This window comes from Melospiza melodia, chromosome 1, assembly GCF_035770615.1.
Source record: "Melospiza melodia melodia isolate bMelMel2 chromosome 1, bMelMel2.pri, whole genome shotgun sequence".
In the NCBI taxonomy this organism is placed as follows: domain Eukaryota; kingdom Metazoa; phylum Chordata; class Aves; order Passeriformes; family Passerellidae; genus Melospiza; species Melospiza melodia.
In genome coordinates this window covers 174,087,347-174,105,631 of record NC_086194.1, presented here as the reverse complement: position 1 = coordinate 174,105,631, position 18,285 = coordinate 174,087,347, and the positions used below count along the sequence as shown (strand labels likewise).

The 18,285-nt window shown below is 52.0% G+C and overlaps 3 protein-coding genes across 3 annotated transcripts; 2 read left to right on the top strand and 1 right to left on the bottom strand.

Moving 5' to 3' along the window:
* Nucleotides 1-672: 672 nt before the first annotated feature.
* Nucleotides 673-1,459, bottom strand: LOC134431077 (NAD(P)(+)--arginine ADP-ribosyltransferase 2-like). The gene has a single exon (XM_063179065.1). It carries the CDS (start codon nucleotides 1,457-1,459, stop codon nucleotides 710-712), a length of 750 nt encoding a protein of 249 aa, XP_063035135.1. The 3' UTR covers nucleotides 673-709.
* A 4,021-nt stretch (nucleotides 1,460-5,480) lies between these two features.
* Nucleotides 5,481-6,230, top strand: LOC134418354 (NAD(P)(+)--arginine ADP-ribosyltransferase 2-like). Its single transcript, XM_063156566.1, has one exon. It carries the CDS (start codon nucleotides 5,481-5,483, stop codon nucleotides 6,228-6,230), a length of 750 nt encoding a protein of 249 aa, XP_063012636.1.
* An 8,709-nt stretch (nucleotides 6,231-14,939) lies between these two features.
* On the top strand, nucleotides 14,940-16,017 carry LOC134431067 (NAD(P)(+)--arginine ADP-ribosyltransferase 2-like). Its single transcript, XM_063179054.1, has one exon. The coding sequence runs from the start codon at nucleotides 15,231-15,233 to the stop codon at nucleotides 15,978-15,980; it is 750 nt and encodes a 249-aa protein (XP_063035124.1). The 5' UTR covers nucleotides 14,940-15,230; the 3' UTR covers nucleotides 15,981-16,017.
* Nucleotides 16,018-18,285: the final 2,268 nt, after the last annotated feature.

Here is an 18,285-nt window from a genome sequence, read left to right as displayed (position 1 = left end):
TGTGGGGTATGGGGGCCAGGGGTGTAAGAGATTTCATGGTGGGCTTAGCAGTGACAGGGGTTAGGGCGACTCACGGAGTGCCATAGGGGTGACAGGGGTTCAGGGAATGCTATGGTGCTCCTGGCCCACCCACATACAGCGCACAGGGCCCATCCCCACAGCACTGCATTTGGTATGGAGGGACAGGGTGAGTATGGGGATTTCTCTGTCTCCGTCGCTTTCTCTGTCTCTGTCCCTGGCCTTTCCTGGCAGGAATGTCCCTGTCCCTGTCCCCTCCCAGCTGAGGGATTCCCCTCCCAGTGTCCTGTCATGGGTGTTCCTTTTCCCATGCCCACAAATGGGTGTCCGTAGATTCAGTGTCCCCATCATGGGGTGTCCCTCACCCCAAACTCTCAGCTAGTGTCCCCACAGGTGACAGGGAGTGTCCCCAAACCCCACATGTCCTGTCTTGTGTGTCCCCAGCCAACAGTGGCTGTCCCCAGGACTGGGTGTACCTGTCCCCACACTGTCAGTGGGCGTACCCTGCACTGGCTATCCCAGTGTTTCTCTCCAGCTCTGGGTGTCCTTGTCCACCCACACAGTGTGGGTGCCCCTGTACCCCTGTTCCCCCTCCCCAGTGAGTGTCATGTTCCTCTGAGCCTTGTCATGGGAGTCCCCATGCCCACAGTGAGTGTCCGCATCCCCCCAGGGTGTCCCCAGTGCTGTCACCTCACAGCAATGCGCAGTTGTATTTGCTGAAGGTCCCGACGGAGCGGAGCCAGATCCATGTCCTCTTCCCATCCCAGATGACTTGGGTGACCTGAAAGGTCTCAAATGGTGGGATCAGCACCTCTTCCTCTGTTGGATACATGGAGAACTGCCGGATATCCACTCCATGGCACGTCTGCACTTGGAATATCGTGTCTGTCCCAAAGTGCAGAGCAATCTCTTTACGTGGAGATGTTGATGTGAATTGACCAAAGCGGACCCTCTGGCCTTGCCGCGCCTGGAACTGGACGTCACGCACACCCCGGTACACCTGGTGACACTGCCCCTTCTGAGCCTGCCTCAGTGTCACCAGGGCCTGGGTCAGCAGGAAATGCAGCATTTTGAAGTGGAAGTCGTTCCGGTATTCCTGGCGGGAGCGTCCAGCCACGTGTACGGCTGCATTGAAGTCCTTGTAAATGTCCTTCATTGTGTAGGCCATGACAGCGACAGCCTGGCCTGGAGACATCAAAGGGGACACATGGGAGCCCCGCTTGCGCCACTCAGCCTCAGCCTTCATCCAGGTCTTGGCAAAGAGAGGATTCTTCTGAAACTCAAATTTGTAGAGTGCTGGCAATGCCTTGGTCATGGCAGGGCCGCAGCCCCGGTACTGGTCATCGAAGGAGTCCCTGGCCATGTCCAGGGGCACCACCTTGATGGCTGTGGCGGCCACAGTCATTGCCAGCAGTGCCAGGGTGTGAGCCAGGAGGACCATGGCAGTGAATGTCCACCAAGACCAGTGTGGGAAACTGGAAGACAAATATGGACACACAAAAGAGACACTTATGTGGCACTGGAGTACATGGGAAATGTTCCTCTATGAGGGACTGTGGACGGGAACTGGAGTCCACCTGGAGCAGGGTTGAGAGGCAGCTCAGGCCAGAAGACCTGTGGGCACATCCTGGAATGCTGATCCCAAATCCTGAGATTATTCCTGGAATCCCCAGTATCCCTCAGAAACCCAGGACATCAATCTCACTGCCAAGGTCCCATGTCCCCTACAACTGGTGTTCTCCTAATGAGCCCCAGGAAGTTGACCCAAATTCTGGCATAACTTTCTGTTCCCCCAGCACTGTCCCGCAAGACCCCAGTCCCACTCCAACAATGCACCCCCTATACCTGACTTTTGTGTCCCCCTCCCAGTGTCATTCCTTTGCACACAAACCCCACAACCGCACTCACAGTCCCGTGTCCCTTCCTCCCTAGTATCACCCCAGCCCCTCTGCAGTTCCCCAGCCCAAACCCTGGGAACAATCCCTGACATCCCCAGGGTCCCCTCAGTGCTCCACAACTCTCCAGTCCAAATCTCAGTGCTTTGTTCAGCCTTCGGATATCCCCCCAATTCTCCCCAGAAACTCATTCCTACTACCACAACTCTTTAGACCACTTGTGACACCAGGCCTCTCAGGAACCTCTCCCAAATTCCTAAAGCCACTCCCTCACCCACCCCAGCATCTCCCTCAGCCCTCTCCTAAACCTCCCTGTCTCATGACACTTTTGGTGTCACCCCAGGACCCCAAATCTGGGGATCAACCCCTGTCTCCACAATGTCATGCTGGAGCCCCCCATGCCCCAGTCTGCAACCCCAGTCCCCTGTCCCTCCCTCCTGCCTCCCCAGTGTCCCCCACCACCTGATACCGAAATCAACCGGAGTGAAATCCCTGATGGAGCTGGAGGTAGCAGAAAGCTGGAATTCTTGATCAGCTCGGACTCACAGCAGATCTCTCCTGGTCCTGCAGCTCAGGGGGGACATTGCCATGGGGTATTTATCCACCACAATTATAAATATTCATTACAATCAGCTTCTTATCTCATACAGAAACAGCACTTTCTCAAGAAATAATTTGCATGCCTCCACCTTTCTCTGGAAGTTCTTTCATTGTACTGGAAGGCCATAAAAATGGGGTCTCAGGGGGGCCATTTTCACTGAGTGCCCCAATATGCCAGATGGCCTCACCTGGAATATTTGCTTTGAACAGGTGCTGCTCATTCTTTGTTGCCAAAAACCCCTCACTGGCGTTCCCTTTACCTGTCTTTCCATGGGCTCCAGCCACGTTCTTCCTTCATTTTCATCCTTTTCATCCTTTTCATGCTTTTATCAGTCAGTCTTTAGGCTCTATCCAGTGCCTTCAGGGAAATTGAAACTTTCTATTTTATTTCTATCAACTGAGACTTCAGGTGACGTGTGTGGTGCTTTTCCAAACAACTCAATCAGCCACGACTGGCCCAGGTCAATGTGGGCTGTAGCAGCAACTGCTCTCCTCATCCAAGAAATCAGGGAAATCCAATTTGGGACAAAATTTTGTGGTATACACTCTGCTCATCGTAACTGCAAGAAGATGTGGTACAAGGGGCAGAGCTCGATATGTTACAAAGAGCACTGGAATTGGAAGTGAGAAAATTAACAAGCATAGGAACTCACTTGCTGTCTGCTTTGAGCATTGTTCATGCCCACGGAGCCATTGCTGTGAGTTGACAACACAGGAGACAGCCAGGGGCTTGTGGGATGGTGGGTGCAGGATTAGGGTGCTGGGGCAGTGAGAAATAACAGAAAGAATAGAAAGTTTCAGTTCCCCCAAAGGTGCTGGGTAGAGTTTAATGCCTGATTGGCAAAAGCAAGAAAAGAATGTAAACATGTGGATATGCAGAATAAATGTGGAGGTGACGGGGGGTAACCACCCTCTTTATACTGGGCTTTTAGATAAGCAGGCAATTTTCAATCTTCTCAACTCTATCCAGGCCTCACCTCTGGGGCTGAAATTCTTTTCTCAGGAATTAACACCAGGATGCTTTGTTGCAAAACCTCTTGTGCAGCTTTATTACAAATCTATTTACCCACCAATACTTGTCAATCCCCAAGCTAGTGTGCACTGGAATGTAGTACGGCCACTTCTTTGGGCAGCTGAATGGAATCAAGAAGATTATTTGTTCTTTATATTTAATCAGAGACTGGTGTGCTGATAACCGACTTCCTTCTTCCCATATGGCTCCATGGGCATGAGCAATGCTCAAAGCAGATGGCAAGTGAGTTCCAATGTTTGCTCTTTTTCTCACTGAGAGCTCTGGAGCTCTATGTAACATATCGAGCTCTGCCCCTTGTACCACATCTTCTTGTAGTTACGATGAGCAGAGTGTATACCACAAAATTTTGTCCCAAATTGGATTTCCCTGATTTCTTGGATGAGGAGAGCAGTTGCTGCTACAGCCCACATTGACCTGGGCCTATTGTGTCTGACTGAGTTGTTTGGAAAAGCACCACATAGGTCACCTGAAGTCTCAGTTGATAGAAATAAAATAGAAAGTTTCAATTTCCCTGAAGGCACTGCATAGAGCTTAAAGACTGACTGATAAAAGCATGAAAAGGATGCAAATGGATGGAGGATGAAGGATGAACACGGCTGGAGCCCATAGAGAAACCCATATGTAAAAGGAGCTCCAGTGAGGTTTTTCTGGCAAGTCCTGTAACTTGCCGAAGTTACAGAATGAGCAGCACCTGTTCAAAGCAAATATTCCAGGTGAGGCCATCTGGCATATTGGGGCACTCAGTGAAAATGGCCCCCCTGAGACCCCATTTTTATGGCCTTCCAGTACAATGAAAGAACTTCCAGAGAAAGGTGGAGGCATGCAAATTATTTCTTGAGAAAGTGCTGTTTCTGTATGAGATAAGAAGCTGATTGTAATGAATATTTATAATTGTGGTGGATAAATACCCCATGGCAATGTCCCCCCTGAGCTGCAGGACCAGGAGAGATCTGCTGTGAGTCCGAGCTGATCAAGAATTCCAGCTTTCTGCTACCTCCAGCTCCATCAGGGATTTCACTCCAGCTGATTTCGGTATCAGGGGCTGGGGGACACTGGGGACACACGAGGGAGGGACAGGGGACTGGGGTTTCAGACTGAGCCATGGGGAGCTCCAGCATGACATTGTGGAAACAAGGGTTGATCCCCAGATTTGGGTTGAGGTCCTGGGGTGACACCAAAAGGATCATGGGATGGAGAGCTAGACTGTATTGTAGGAGAGGGCTGAGGGGGATGCTGGGGTGGGTGAGGGGGTACCTTTGGGATTTTGGGTGAGATTCCTGAGGGCCCTGGTGTCACAAGTGGTCTAATGAGATATGGGAGTAGGAATGAGTTCCTGGGGAGCATTGGGGGGACATCAGAAGGCTAAACACAGGACTGGGATTCAGATTGGGAGTTGGTGAAGCACTGAGGGGACCCTGGGGATGTCAGGGATTGTTCCCAGGGTTTGACCTGGGAAACTGCAGAGGGCTGGAGTGACACCAGGCAGGAAGTTAAATGAGACTGGGAGTGGGGTTGGGGGGCTAGTGGGCACAGAGACAACATTTGAAGGGTCACAGAAATGGGATTCAGGAGTTCACTACTGGGGGAACAGGGAGTTACCTCAGAATTTGGGTCAAGTTCCTGGGGGTCATTAGGGGGAACCAGTGGTTGGGGACATGGGACCATGGGAGTGGGATTGATGTCCTGGGGTTCTGAGGGGTACTGTGGAGTTCTGGAATGACCCCAGGATTTGGGATCAGCATTCCAGGTTACATCCTCAGGTCTTCTGGCCTGAGCTGCCCCTCTAGCCCTGCTCCAGACTGATCCCATTTGCCCTCCTCAGCCCCTCATAGAGGAACACTTCTCATGTAACCCTGTGTGCTCTTATTGTCCCCTCAGTGTGTCCCTCTTTGTCCCCCAGTGTCCCACCCAACTCCTAGTGGCCTCTCACCGCCATGGCCCTCCTGGCTCACACCCTGGCACTGCTGGCAATGGCTGTGGCCACCGTGGCCATCAAGGTGGTACCCATGGACATGGCCCAGGACTCCTTCGATGACCAGTACCGGGGCTGCGGCCCTGCCATGACCAAGGCATTACCAGCACTCTACAAATTTGAGTCTCAGAAGAATCCTCTCTTTGCCAAGACCTGGATGAAGGCCGAGGCTGAGTGGCGCAAGCGGGGCTCCCATGTGTCCCCTCTGGCATCTCCAGCCCAGGCCGTTGCTGTCATGGCCTACTCAACAAAGGACATTTACAAGGATTTCAACGCAGCCGTGCGTACGGCTGGACACTCCCGCCAGGAATACCAGAACAACTTCCACTTCAAAATGCTGCATTTCCTGCTGACCCAGGCTCTGGTGAAACTGAGGCAGGCTCAGAATGGGCAGTGTCGCCAGGTGTTCCGGGGCGTGCATGACGTCCGGTTCCAGGCCCGTCGTGGTCAGAAGGTCCGGTTTGGTCAATTCACATCGACATCACTCAGCAAAGAGGTTGCCCAGAAGTACGGAACAGATACCATATTTGAGGTTCAAACATGCCATGGTGTGGACATCCAGGCTTTTTCCTTCTATCTGAGCAACCGTGAGGTGCTGATCCCGCCATACGAAACCTTTGAGGTCACCAAAGTCACCCAGAATGGGAAGAGAGCATGGATCACTCTCCGATCCTCCGGGACCTACAGCAAATACAACTGCGCATTGCTGTGAGGTGATGGCACAAGGGACAGCCTGGGGTGATGGAGACACCCATAGTAAGGCACAGGGGACAATGACATTCACTGCGGATGGGGGACAGGGCTATTCACTGTGAGTGGGGGGACAAGGACATCCACAGCTGGGGACAAGGACCGGGATACCTTGTCTTGTGGACACTCACTGTAGGTGGGGCCACAGCGACACCCAGTGCTGGGGACAGCAAGTGTGGACAGGGGACACCCATGACAGGGCACAGGGAGTGGGGACATTCACTAAGAGTTTGGGGATCAGGACACCTCATGCTGGGCACACCAAATCTGGTGACACTGATTGCGGGCATGTGGATAAGAAGGCCCCTGACAGGGCACAGGGATGGAGATCCCCACATCTGGGGGGAGACAGGGACAGGAACACCACTGCCAGTGGTGGACAGGGACAGGGGCAGAGACAGGGACCCTCTTGTACTGATCCTGTCCCTCCACACCAAAGGCAGTGCTGTTGGGACAGGCCCTGTGTGCTGAATGCAGGTGGGGCCAGGATCCTCCTTGATACTCCCTCTCTCAACCCCTGTCAACCCCATGGCAGCCCCTGACCCCTGTCACCCCTAAGCCCACCATGATCCTTGGACAACCCTGTCCCCTAACAACCCCATGACCTCCTTGACACCCTGTCACCTGTCACCTCAGGGTCCCCCATATAACCTGCCACAACCAACACCCCACTATGGCTGTTCCTGATCCTCTGATTTCTCACATGTTCCCCCTGATGTCCTTCTTTTTCTCCCAGGTGGGAGCATCCACATGGCCACCTTTCACTTCCGAGGATGCCTCCTGGCCAATGCAGCCTTGGCAGTGGCCACCAGGATCCTCTGAACCACGGGACCACCAAGGCCACCGAATTCACTGTGGTCGCTGTGGGAACCATGGCCACCATAATCATCAAGACTCCCTCAGCCACAAGGCTACCACAGCCAACCTGGCCAGGATGGCCATCAAGACCATTGTGAAAAGCCATTCTATTAAATAATTCTATCAAAAGTATTCTATTCAATAAATCTGTCACAGCCAGCAAAATGTCACAATTCTTAAGCTGGGCTTGAGGTCACTCCCCAGAGTAACACTCGTGGGAAAATATCTTTCGGACAACCTTCTCTCTTGGGGAGCATCCCCATCCAAGGGCATGAACCTCACACACATTTTATTCCAAGGGGGAATATGGGAGAGGAATCTCTGCCTGAGTAGGGGCTGGACATTCCCAAGTTCAGGTGATGAACGGCCAAGCCTGGTGCTTCACCCTCAGTTGTCAATTCAAGGCTGGTGATTTGGGCTGGTTTTAGCCCAATTCAGAAACAAAATCAGCACAAAACCTCTCTCAATGCTGCCCTGACGGCCACAAATGGGGCATTGTCCATTGACCACATTGCAAGCAGAGCATCCTGCCACATCCTGCAGTTCAGGGGAACCTTAAAGGCTGGAAATTGGGATGTTCAAGAGGGCAAGGGCAGGTCCTGTCCCTGGGGAGGGACAGACCTCAGTCAGCAGTCCCGGCAGGGGGGACCTGCTGGATCAGCTCTGGAGAAGGACCTGGGGGTGCTGGTGGGTGACCAATGGAGCTGGCCATGTGGCCTGGGACCAGGAGGGATCTAGGTGGTATCAGGAAGAGTAGGACCAGGAGGTGAGGGAGTGACCGTGCCCCTCTGCCCTTCCCAGGGAGGCATATCAGCAGTACCGTGTCCAGTTCCGTCCAGTGCTGTGTCCAGCTCCGCCCACTGCCATGTCTTGTTATGTCCTGCTCTGGACTCAATCCCATGCTCAGGGACAATGTCACCTGAGCTGGGAGGTTGGGCCATTCTGGGAATGGTGCCCACTCTGGGTCCTTCCAGCCTGACCTATGCTGGCATTTGGGGATTCTGAGAATTGTGGTGTGGGAATTGTCCACTGGAGGGCAGCAGCGAGAGCAGGAATTCAGCCACGCTGTGCAGTTCCAGGTGCCAACAGCAGGTGGCAGCACGAGCTGCAGCCGCTGCCCAGTGCCTGCCCTGCCCCATCCCAGCCTCATGGGCTCTGCAATGGTTTGGGATCAAGCAACCTTAAAGCCCATCTGGTGCCAGCCCAGGCATTGGCAGGGACATCTTCCCCTGGGCCAGGCCCCCCCAGCCTGGCCTTCAACCCTTCCTGGAGTGGGGATGCCATAGTTTTGGTATAGATTGGCAATATGATGATTGACTCTTCTAATTAAGGGATGAATCTCGTCTGTATGTTAAGAGAAGTTTTCTTGTTGTATGGCTATGTTATTGTAGTTTGTTGTTTGGACATCCTCTGTTCTCCCCACTGTCCCCTTTCCCCGCTCTGTGTTGTTTCCACCAATGGCCCTGGTTGTCGGGGTTGTCAGGGACATGTGGAGGCCAGACATGTACCTGTGCCCCTTGCATGGGGCAGCTGGGAATGGGGAAAGACTGTTGCTGGCAAGGCATGGCATGCCTCACCTCACCTCACCTCACCTCACCTCACCTCACCTCACCTCACCTCACCTCACCTCACCTCACCTCACCTCACTCCAGTTGAGTTGCCAGAAGGTCTTCACCAAAGGACAGTGAAGAAGGGTTAAATGGCAGACTTTGGGAGAGCCAAGGTTAGCTGACACAACACTGGGTATATAAAAGTCGAAGATGCCATTTTGTGGATGAGTGTCTGGAAGTCAGCCATGATCCCAGTGCTGCCTTTTTTTCTTTATTCAGTTCCTTTATTGTGTTTGTTGGTGTTTAATTAACCTTTAATAGTTTAAAGTGAGCAGTTGTTTCTCACAATCACCATGGTCTCCATGATCACCATGGCCACCATGACCCCCAGAAAAATATGTTCACCAAGGCCACCACTGCTATTTTCCCTGGAGGAAAAGGGAAAAAAGGGAAAAGAGTAGAGGAAGAGAAGAAGAAAAACAAAAATCTTCCCCACCCCCTCTCTCCCCCAACATCTCCCTGACTGTCCTTTACTTCTTTGGAAATTCATTCATTTGCATTCTTGACCAAACACTGTGCTTTCCCAAATATTCAGGATTTAAACACAACCAAACTCTATTTCTGCACCACAATTAATTCAACCCTGAAAGGAATAAGATGAATGTTTCTTCACAAACAGATTGTGTGGAGCTGGTGGTAGATAGGGCCAGGGACTAGAGAAGGAAGTTACCAGAGAAACTATCAGTTTCAGAAAATGATTCTCATTGACACGGACTGCTGCTCAGTCAAGGTCCTGCCAAATTCCTGAACTTCGAGAAGAAGAAAAAAGACTTAACAGGCTTATGAATATTTTTCCCCACCCAGGGTGGAATTAAAGCTCAATTCAATGTTCACGTGTATGTTTTACAGAAGGGCAGGGTGCATAGAGGGACATTCAGTAGGTGGATTGGGAAGTCTGGACCTTCCAAATACCTCTGCCAATGAGGAAAGAGGAGAGGGCGAAATGGCCAGTAAATTGGAATAAAAAGGAGGATGCATTGTCCAGCGATTTGGGAGACCTCATGACGAAATTCCCCATTGCCTCTCCCTTTATTCATGAATAAAATTACAGGACACTTCTGTCTTCTTTGTGCAAGTAAGCCTCTGGCAAGGTGAATTTTTCTGCTCAAATGTTCAATAGCAAAATTGTTGTTCCACTTGAATCCTAAGCGGTGTGATTAGCTTCAGCCAGAGTCTCATCCACAAAATGGCACCTCTGCCTTTTATACCCCTGGTGTTGCATCAGCCAAATACACATTCATAAGTAGTGATACATATACAAAAATTTTCCTTCTATATAACTCACCCATCCCAGAGTCTGTCAGTTGCCTCTTCCATGCTGTCCATTGGTGGAGACCTTTCTTAAGTCTGACTGGAGGTGAGGTTGTCATGACATGCCCACCCAGCAACAGGCTTGGCCCTTTCCCAGCTGCCCCATGCAAGGGGCACAGATACATGCCCTCCCTCCACATGACCCTGACAACCTGGACAACCAGGGCCCCATGGTGGGAACAATAGAGAAGGGGGAAAGGGAACTATGGGGAGAAAAATGTATGTCTGAAAAACAAACCACCATAACATAACCATAAATCGACAAAACTTCTCTCAAGGTACAAACAATATTCATCCCTTAATTGTGAGAGCAAATCATCATGTTACCCATGTATACCAAAGCTGTGGCTGTCCCACTCCTGGAAGCATTGAAGGCCAGGCTGGGCAGGGCCTGGAGCAGCCCAGCTCAAGAGAAGATGTCCCTGCCCATGGCAGGGCTGGCACCAGATGGGCTTTAAGGTCGCTCCATCCCAAACCATTGCAGAGCCCCCGGGGCAAGGATGGGGCAGGGCGGGCGCTCGGCAGCACCAGCAGCTCGTGCTGCCGCCTGCTGTTGGCACCTGGAATTGCAGTTGGAGGCAGCACATGCGCAGTGCTGCTGATTTCCCGCGCTCGCTGCTGCCCTACGGTGCACAATTCCCAAGCCGCAACTGCCAGAATCCCCAAATCCCAGCATGGGTCAGGCTGGAAGGACTAAGAGAGGGCACCTGGCCCAACCTCCCAGCTCAGGCAGCATCATCCCTGATACCAGGTTTGGGTCCACAGCAGGACAGAACAGGACATGGTACTGGGCAGAGTTGGACACGGCACTCCTGATGTGCCTCCCAGGGCAGGGCAGAGGGGCACAATCACTCCCTGACCTCCTGGCCCTGCTCTTCCTGATGCCCCCTGGATCCCTCCTGGCCCCAGGCCACATGGCCAGCTTCACTAGTCAGCCACTAGGACTCCCAGGTCCATCTCCAGTACTGCTACAGCAGGTGCCACCAGCCAGGGATGGCACTGGTTACTGTCCCTCCCCAGGGGCAGGACCTGCCCTTGCCCTCTTGAACATCCCAATTTCCAGCCTTTTAAGGTACCCTGAAGTGCAGGATGTGGCAGAATGCTCTGCCTGGATGTGCCCAAGGGACAATGCCCCATTTGTGGCCATCAGGGCAGCACTGAGAGAGGTCTTGTGCTGATTTTTGTGCTGAATTGGGCTAAAACCAGCTCAAATCCCCAACCCCAAATTGACAACTGAGGGTGAATCAGCAGAGCTGAGCCTGGACCAGCAGTGTCTCCAATGAACACAATCCCACTTCGACACTGCGCCACCTTGACCTGACTTTTGTGTGCTCCCCAGAGTTATCCCTTTGACCACTAGCCCCACAACCACACTCCCAGTCCCTTGTCCCTTCCCCCCTAGTGTCACCCCAGTCCCTCTGCAGTTCCCCAGCCCAAACCCTGGGAACAATCCCTGACATCCCCACGGTCACCTCAGTGCTCCACCGCTCTCCAGTCTGAATCCCAGTCCTGTGTTTAGCCTTCTGATGTCCCCCTAGTTCTCCCCAGGAACTCATTTCTGCTACCACACCTCTTTAGAGCTCTTGTGACACCAGGGTCCTCAGGAACCTCACCCAAATTCCCAAAGTCACTCCCTCACCCATCCCAGCCTCCTCCTCAGCCCTCTCCTAAACCCTAGTCAAGCTCCCAGTCCTGTGACACTTTTGGAGTCACCCCTGGACCACAACTCAAATATGGGGATCAACCCCTGTCTCCACAATGTCATTCTGGAGCCCCCCATGGCCCAAGTCTGCAACCCCAGTCCCATGTCCCTCCCTCAAGTGTCTCCAGTGCCCCCCAGGAACTTGAATTGATATAGGAATAAAGTACACAGGCATTTAGTAGAAAAATCCTAAATTTATGTTTCTAAAGTTGTGAATAAGAATATTCCTTAAGTAAGTAAGAAACTGTATTGTGTAAGACGGTGAAAGGTCTATAGTACAGAAATGTGATTGAATACAGTAAGTGAAGAGTTTATGAGTTATAATAGAAGCCAAGGTGTGCATGTGACTTAGAAGCCCATTGAGTAAAAACATCTGCAGTGCATTGGAAATGAGTTACGGCGATAGGTTAGAAATGCAAAATAAATGTCCTTTAGATTAGAATGGTATATAGTGTATTGCAACAAAGAACTTGTGACCATTTTGTGTTACGGCTGACTGCCTGCTCCTCTAAAATCCCATGGCCTCTGAGACTGATGGTTATCTTAGCAATAAATCCTTCTTAGCCCAATGGCAGTCCCATCTCTTCATTAAAAGTGGTGGCAATGATAACTGGCAAATGGAATTTCTGAGCTACCATGCCAACATGGGCTCAGGTATCTCCTGGTGTTGGGGGATCTTTTCTTGGGGGGGTCCAGAAATTCTCCTGTCACACCAACAAGGCCGGGGAAGTCACCCAGGTGACTTCCCAACCACTCCTCCAAGTGATCACCTACAGGCTCAAGATGCCTAGAGGGATGTCATCTGATAGAGGACACCAATTGAGGTGCGACAGCAACTCAGCAGCTGGGAGAGGGACTGGGGGGAACTTGGGGCATGTGGGACAGTGGGAGAATGGGAGCAGGATTGGAGTGTTGAGGGGGGGGATTGTGGCCATGATATTTTCTGAAAAATCCTTTCCTTAAGATTTTTTCTCCTGAGAAGCTGAGAGACCTCAAGAACAAAATGTAAACAAATATTATCTGCTGCTGAGAATGCAACAGGTGCATCTGTGATTGGTCTCATGTGGTTGTTTCTAATTAATGGCCAATCACAGTCAGCTGGCTCAGACTCTCTGTCCAAGCCACAAGCCTTTGTTATCATTCCTTCTTTTTCTATTCTTAGCTAGCCTTCTGATGAAATCCTTTTAGTATCTATTCTTTTAGTATCATTTTAATAGAATATATATAATAAAATAATAAATCCAGCATTCTGAAACATGGAGTCAGATCCTTGTCTCTTCCCTCATCCTAAGACCCCTGCAATCACCATCACAGTGGGAAAAAGAGGAGAAAGAAAAGGAAGTTTCAATTCTCCTAAAGGCACTGGGTAGAGTTTAAAGACTGACTGACTAAAGCAAGAAATGGATGTAAAAGTGTGGATATGCAGCACGAACGTGGAGGCGACTGAGAGCAACCACCTTCTTTATTGTGGGCTTTTAGATAAGCAGCCAATTTTCAATCTGTCAAACTCTATTCAGGCCTCACCTCTGGAGCTGAAATTCATTTCTCAGGAATTAACACCAGGATGCTTTGTCACGGAACCTCTCATGCAGCTTTATTGCAAATCTATTTACCCACAAATATTTGTCAATCCCCAAGCTGGTGTGCGCTGGAATGTAGTATGGCCACTCCTTTGGGCAGCTGAGTGTTATCAAGGACTGACAATATTTGTTCTTCATATTTAATCAGAGATCGATGTGTAGTTATTTGACTTTTTTCTTTCCAAATGGCTCCATGGGCATGAGCAATGCTCAAAGCAGATGGCAAGTGAGTTCCTATGTTTGCTCTTTTTTTCACTGAGAGTTCTGGAGCTCTTTGTAACGCATCGAGTTCCTACTCTTGTTCCACATCTTCTTGCAGTGACAGTGAGCAGAGTATGTATCACGAACTTTTGTCCCAAATTGGATTTCCTGGCCTCTTGGATGAAGAGAGCAGTTGCTTCTACAGCCCACATTGACCTGGGCCAGTCGTGGCTGATTGAGTTGTTTGGAAAAGCACCACACAGGTCACCTGAAGTCTCAGTTGATAGAAATAAAACAGAAAGTTTCAATTTCCCTGAAGGCACTGAATAGAGTTTAAAGACTGACTGGCAAAAGCATGAAAAGGATGAAAATGGATGGAGGATGAAGGATGAACGTGGCTGGAGCCCATGGTGGAACAGATAAAGGAACTGCAGTGTGGATTTTTTGGATACACAGGAGGATCAGCGCCTGCTCAAAGCAAATATTCCAGGTGAGGTCATCTGGCATATTGGGGCACTCAGTGAAAATGGCCCCCAGAGACCCCATTTTTATGGCCTTCCAGTACAATGAAAGAACTTCCAGAGAAAGGTGGAGGCATGCAAATTATTTCTTGAGAAAGTGCTGTTTCTGTATGAGATAAGAAGCTGATTGTAATGAATATTTATAATTGTGGTGGATAAATACCCCATGGCAGTGTCCCCCCTGAGCTGCAGGACCAGGAGAGATCTGCTGTGAGTCCAAGCTGATCAAGAATTCCAGCTTTCTGCTACCTCCAGCTCCATCAGGGATTTCACTCCAGCTGATTTTGGTATCAGGGGCTGGGGGACACTGGGGACACATGAGGGGGGGACACGGGACTGGGGTCACAGAGTGGGGCCTTGGGGGGCTCCAACAGGAGGTTTTGGAGACAGGAGTTGATCCCTAGATTTGGTATGGGGTCCTGGGGTGACACCAAAAGTGTCACGGGACTGGGAGCTTGAATGGGGTTTGAGAGAGGGCTGAGACGCACACTGGGGTGGGTGAGGGAGTGGCTTTGGGAATTTGGATGAGGTTCCTGAGGGCCCTGGTGTCACAAGTGGTCTAATGAGATATGGGAGCAGGAATGAGTTCCTGGGGAGCATTGGGGTGACACTGGAAGGGTAAACACAGGATGAGATTAGAACTGTGGGTTGGTGGAGCACTGCGGTGACCCTGGGGATGTCAGGGATTGTTCCCAGGGTTTGGGCTGGGGAACTGCAGAGGGTCTGGGGTGACACTAGGGGGTAAGGGATACTGGGCTGGGAGTAGGGTTAGTTGGCACAGAAACGACATTGGAAGGGTCACAGAAATGGGATTCAGGAGGTCACTGCTGGGGGAACAGGGAGTTACCTCAGAATTTGGTTTAAGATGCTGGCAGTCACTAGGGGGAAACCACTGGTTGGGGATATAGGACCATGGGAGTGGGATTGTCATCCTGGAGGTCTGAAGGACACTGTGGAGTTCTGAAATGACCCCAGGATTTGGGATCAGCATTGCAGGATGTATCTACAGTTTTCTGACCTGCACTCCCCCTCTAGCCCTGCTCCAGGCTTTCCCCAGATTCCCTCAGCCTCTCATAGAAGAACCCTTCCCATGTAACCCCGTGTGCACTAATTGCACCCTCAGTGTGTCCCTCTTTTTCCCCCAGTGTCCCACCCAACTCCTAGTGGCCTCTCACCGCCATGGCCCTCCTGGCTCACACCCTGGCACTGCTGGTATTGGCTGTGGCCACCGTGGCCATCAAGGTGGTGCCCCTGGACATGGCCAGGGACTCCTTCGATGACCAGTACCGGGGCTGCGGCCCTGCCATGACCAAGGCATTACCAGCACTCTACAAATTTGAGTCTCAGAAGAATCCTCTCTTTGCCAAGACCTGGGTGAAGGCTGAGGCTGAGTGGCGCAAGCGGGGCTCCCATGTGTCCCCTCTGGCATCTCCAGCCCAGGCTGTTGCTGTCATGGCCTACACAATGAAGTACCTGTACAAGGAGTTCAACGCGGCAGTGCACGTGGCCGGACGCTCCCGCCAGGAATACCGGAACAACTTCCACTTCAAAATGCTGCATTTCCTGCTGACCCAGGCCCTGGTGACACTGAGGCAGGCTCAGAATGGGCAGTGTCACCAGGTGTACCGGGGTGTGCGTGATGTCCGGTTCCAGGCGCAGCAAGGCCAGAGGGTCCGGTTTGGTCAATTCACATCGACATCACCGAGCAAAGAAGTTGCCCAGCATTACGGGACCGACACAATTCTCCAGCTCCACACGTGTCATGGTGCAGACATCCAGGCTTTTTCCTATGATCCTAGCAACCGAGAGGTGCTGATCCCGCCATATGAAACCTTTCAGGTCACCCAAGTCATCTGGGATGGGAAGAGGACATGGATCTGGCTCCGCTCCGTCGGGACCTTCAGCAAATACAACTGCGCATTGCTGTGAGGTGACAGCACTGGGGACACCCTGGGGGGATGCGGACACTCACTGTGGGCATGGGGACTCCCATGACAAGGCTCAGAAGAACATGACACTCACTGAGGATGTGGGACAGGGGTACAGGGACACCCACACTGTGTGGGTAGACAAGGACACCCGCAGCTGGGGAGAAACACTGGGATACCCAGTGCTGGCAACGCCCACTGACAGTGTGGGGACAGGTAAACCCAGTCTTGGGTACAGCCACTGTTGGCTGTGGACACGCATGACAGGACATGTGGGGTTTGGGGACACTCCCTGTCACCTGTGGGGACACTCACTGAGAGTTTGGGGTGAGGGACACCCCATGATGGGGACACTGAATCTACGGACACCCATTTGTGGGCATGGGGAAAGGAACACCCATGACAGGACACTGGGAGGGGAACCCCTCAGCTGGGAGGGGACAGGGACAGGGACATTCCTGCCAGGAAAGGCCAGGGACAGAGACAGCAACAGCGACAGGGACGTCCCTATACTGACCCTGTCCCTCCCTACCAAATGCAGTGTTGTGGGGATGGGCCCTGTGTGCTGTATGTGGGTGGGCCAGGAGCCCCATAGCATTCCCTGAACCCCTGTCACCTCCTGCCACCCCTATGACACTCTGTGAGTACCCCTAACCCCTGTCACTGCTAAGCCCACCATGAAATCTCTTACACCACTGGCTCCCATACCCCACAGCCCCCAACACCTTGTCACCTGTCACCTCGTGGTCCCCATTTATCTTGTCACCCCTGACATACCATTATGACTGTCCCTGACCTCCTTACTTCTTCCATGGTCCCCCTGACCCCCATCTTTCTTCCCCAGGAGCATCCCCAGGAGCATCCCCTGGAGCATCCCCAGAGCCTTCTTCCACCTCAGAGAACTCCTCCTCACCCCACATCCCTGGAAGTTACCTCCAGGATCCCCTGAGTCACCAGGCTGGCAAGGCCACCGAGGTCACTGTGGTGACTGTGGTGACTTTGGCAACCACGGCCACCATGGATGCCAAGGTCACTGTCATTGCTGTGGCCACCACAATCAGCAAGACCACCAAGACTCCCATGGAAATAAGACCCCCAAAACTACTAAGGCTGCCACAGCCACTTTGCCCACCATGCTCACTGTAACCACCAAGGCCACTGTGACCACCTGATCACCAAGACACCCTCAGCCACAAGGATACCATAGCTGCTCTGGTCAGTGCGGCCACCAAGGCCACTGTGAAAAGAAATTCTATTAAATAATTCAATCAAAACAATTCCCTTAAATAAATCTGTGACGGCCAGCCAAAAGTGGCAAGGGCTCAATGTCACTCACCACAACAACACTTGTGGGAATGTCTCTTTCTCTCAACCTAGAGGAGAATCCTTGGGGAGCATCCCCTTCCCAGACGAGGAACCTCTCATACATTTCATTCCAAGCAGGAATAGGGGAGAGGGATCTCTGTCTGAGATGCAACTGGACATTCCGAGGGTCAGTTAATGGATGGCCAGGCCAAGCTCTGGTGCTTCACCCTAGTTGTCACGTCAGGGTGGTGATTTGGGCTGGTTTTCACCAAATTCAGCACCAATATCAGTACAAGACCCCTCCCATTGCAGCCCTGATGGCCACAAATGGGCCAATTATCCCTTGTCCAGAATCCAGGCAAAGCATTCTGCCATATCCTGCACTTCAAGGGGACCTTAAAGGCTGGAAACTGGGAGGTTCAAGAGGGCAAGAGCAGGTCCTGTCCCTGGGGAGAGACAGTCCCCAGTGTCAGTCCCAAATGGGGATGACCAGCTGGAGCAGCTCTGGAGAAGGACGTGGGGGTGCTGGTGGGTGATCAGCATAACTGGCCAACTGTCCTGGGACCAGGAGGGATCCTGGGGGCACCAGAATGAGCAGGGCCAGGAGGCCAGGGAGTGTTCGTGTCCCTCTGCCTTGCCCAGGGAGGCACATCAGGTGTGCCATGTACAACTCTGCCCAGTGCTCCATCCAGTTCTGGGCTGCTGTGGACCAAACGCTGGTCTCAGGGATGACGCTGCCTGGGCTGGGCGGTTGGGTCAGGTGCCCACTCTGGGTCCTTCCAGCCTCACCCATTCTGGCATTTGGGGATTCTGGCAGCGGTGGCCTTGGAGGACACATTTTTCTGGGGGTCATGCTGGCCATGGTGATCGTGGAGACCTTGGTGACTGTGAGAAATAACTGCTCACTTTCTAATTTTAAAGGTTTATTAGACCTCAACAACACAACAAAGGGACTGCCAGTGGCTCATCCACAAAATGGTGGCTTCATCTTTTATACCCCC

Coding starts and splice junctions, on each gene's coding strand:
- LOC134418354 (XM_063156566.1), top strand. CDS start 5,481: ATGGCCCTCCTGGCTCACACCCTGGCACTGCTGGCAATGGCTGTGGCC.
- LOC134431067 (XM_063179054.1), top strand. CDS start 15,231: ATGGCCCTCCTGGCTCACACCCTGGCACTGCTGGTATTGGCTGTGGCC.
- LOC134431077 (XM_063179065.1), bottom strand. CDS start 1,459: ATGGTCCTCCTGGCTCACACCCTGGCACTGCTGGCAATGACTGTGGCC.